At 38.8% G+C, this 1,321-nt stretch overlaps 1 protein-coding gene across 1 annotated transcript in view; it reads left to right on the top strand.

Moving 5' to 3' along the window:
• The window catches only part of LOC102479040 (secreted phosphoprotein 24-like), an 11,064-nt gene extending 10,195 nt beyond the window's left edge, over positions 1 to 869 (top strand). Inside the window, exon 3 of the mRNA XM_006168288.3 lies at positions 753 to 869. Within this exon, the coding sequence (XP_006168350.1) occupies positions 753 to 821 (69 nt within the window). The 3' untranslated portion in view covers positions 822 to 869. The remainder of the gene's footprint in view (positions 1 to 752) is intronic.
• Positions 870 to 1,321: the final 452 nt, after the last annotated feature.

Here is a 1,321-nt window from a genome sequence, read left to right as displayed (position 1 = left end):
AAAAAAAAAAAAAAAGAGGAGGGACTCTAATAAACTGATTATGCTATTTGGGGATGTTGTATGTACATTTTGCAGATAAGAAACACTTTTTCTTTTTTGCTTTATTTGGGCTGTTAGGCTTTGTACTTGTTCTGTATCCCTGTGTAACAGTTTTGGGTCAGTATTCCCTTACAATGATGCTCCATCTTAAATCAATTTTAGAAGCGATATTAGCAATCTTTGTGTTACCATATATACATTCAGATTCTATCTTTTACCACAATCACTTTTGGTCAATCACTTTTCATCTCTGGTCCTTAGAATGAAGGCATGACATCAAGTGATTGTTAAGATAATCGATCGTTCACTGTAATGATTTTATCTGGTAGTTTTTTCCACATTTTGGAGACAGAATCATCTCTAGCACCATGAACTTTAGAAACACATCTATTGTGGGACTAGTAGATGGCATAATGGTTACACCGTCTGGACTTGTTGGACTCCCAAGTAGTCCACCATGGTTCAAGTCCTGGACCTGGTAACTTAAAATTCATGCCGGGTACATGTGCGTGTGCATGTCCATGTGTGCCCAGAATCCTGAGAGGTAAGTAGAGAAGAGACTTTGGTATGGCCCTCTACCCAGGGGAGTGATTTCTTACTTTCTGTCTCTGTCTCTGTCTCCCTGGTGAGTTCATGTGCCCTATAGCAAAAACATTTATCTAAAAAAAGAAGCTAACACATCTATTGCAAACTAACACTTTGTTTCTGTGAAGGATTCTGTCTCAGAAGATAATTCCAGGAACCTAGTTTTTGACTTCTTCATGCAAAAAACTGATTGCTAGAAATATAGTGAAGCAGATCTCTTTACATGTGCCTTCCAAAGAAGGACCAGCTGGGTGAGTATAATGGAAATGAAATTAATCTCAGAAACTAACCCAAAGAAGATCCTTGCTTCTTCCATGGCATGGAGCTGACTCAGAGTCTCATGAAGAGCTCAGCCATTTCCTGGCTGGCTTCTGGCCACACCACTGTGTCGATGTGTTCCCTGGAGGGGACGGTGTGATTAGTGATGGAGGACTTGAGCTGTGGAGCATTTTATCCTGGCAAATTATTTAACCTCTGGTGCTTCCATTTCATACTCTTGATGCTTGTGCGACACAGATAAGGCTTATTATCTATTGACATGTATGATGGTCTCAACTGGCCTGGACCAAGGTGTATATCATGCTGGGTAAAGTCTCTTCACAATCTAAATGATGTGTAGCAATTTAATATATGCAAAATAATTTTAAAAACCAATAAAAAATAAATAAAAATAAAATGGGGCTGAATTTGTATCAGG

This window comes from Tupaia chinensis, unplaced genomic scaffold (assembly GCF_000334495.1).
Source record: "Tupaia chinensis unplaced genomic scaffold, TupChi_1.0 Scaffold145660_1, whole genome shotgun sequence".
Lineage (NCBI taxonomy): Eukaryota > Metazoa > Chordata > Mammalia > Scandentia > Tupaiidae > Tupaia > Tupaia belangeri.
This window is presented reverse-complemented; position numbering and strand designations above follow the sequence as displayed.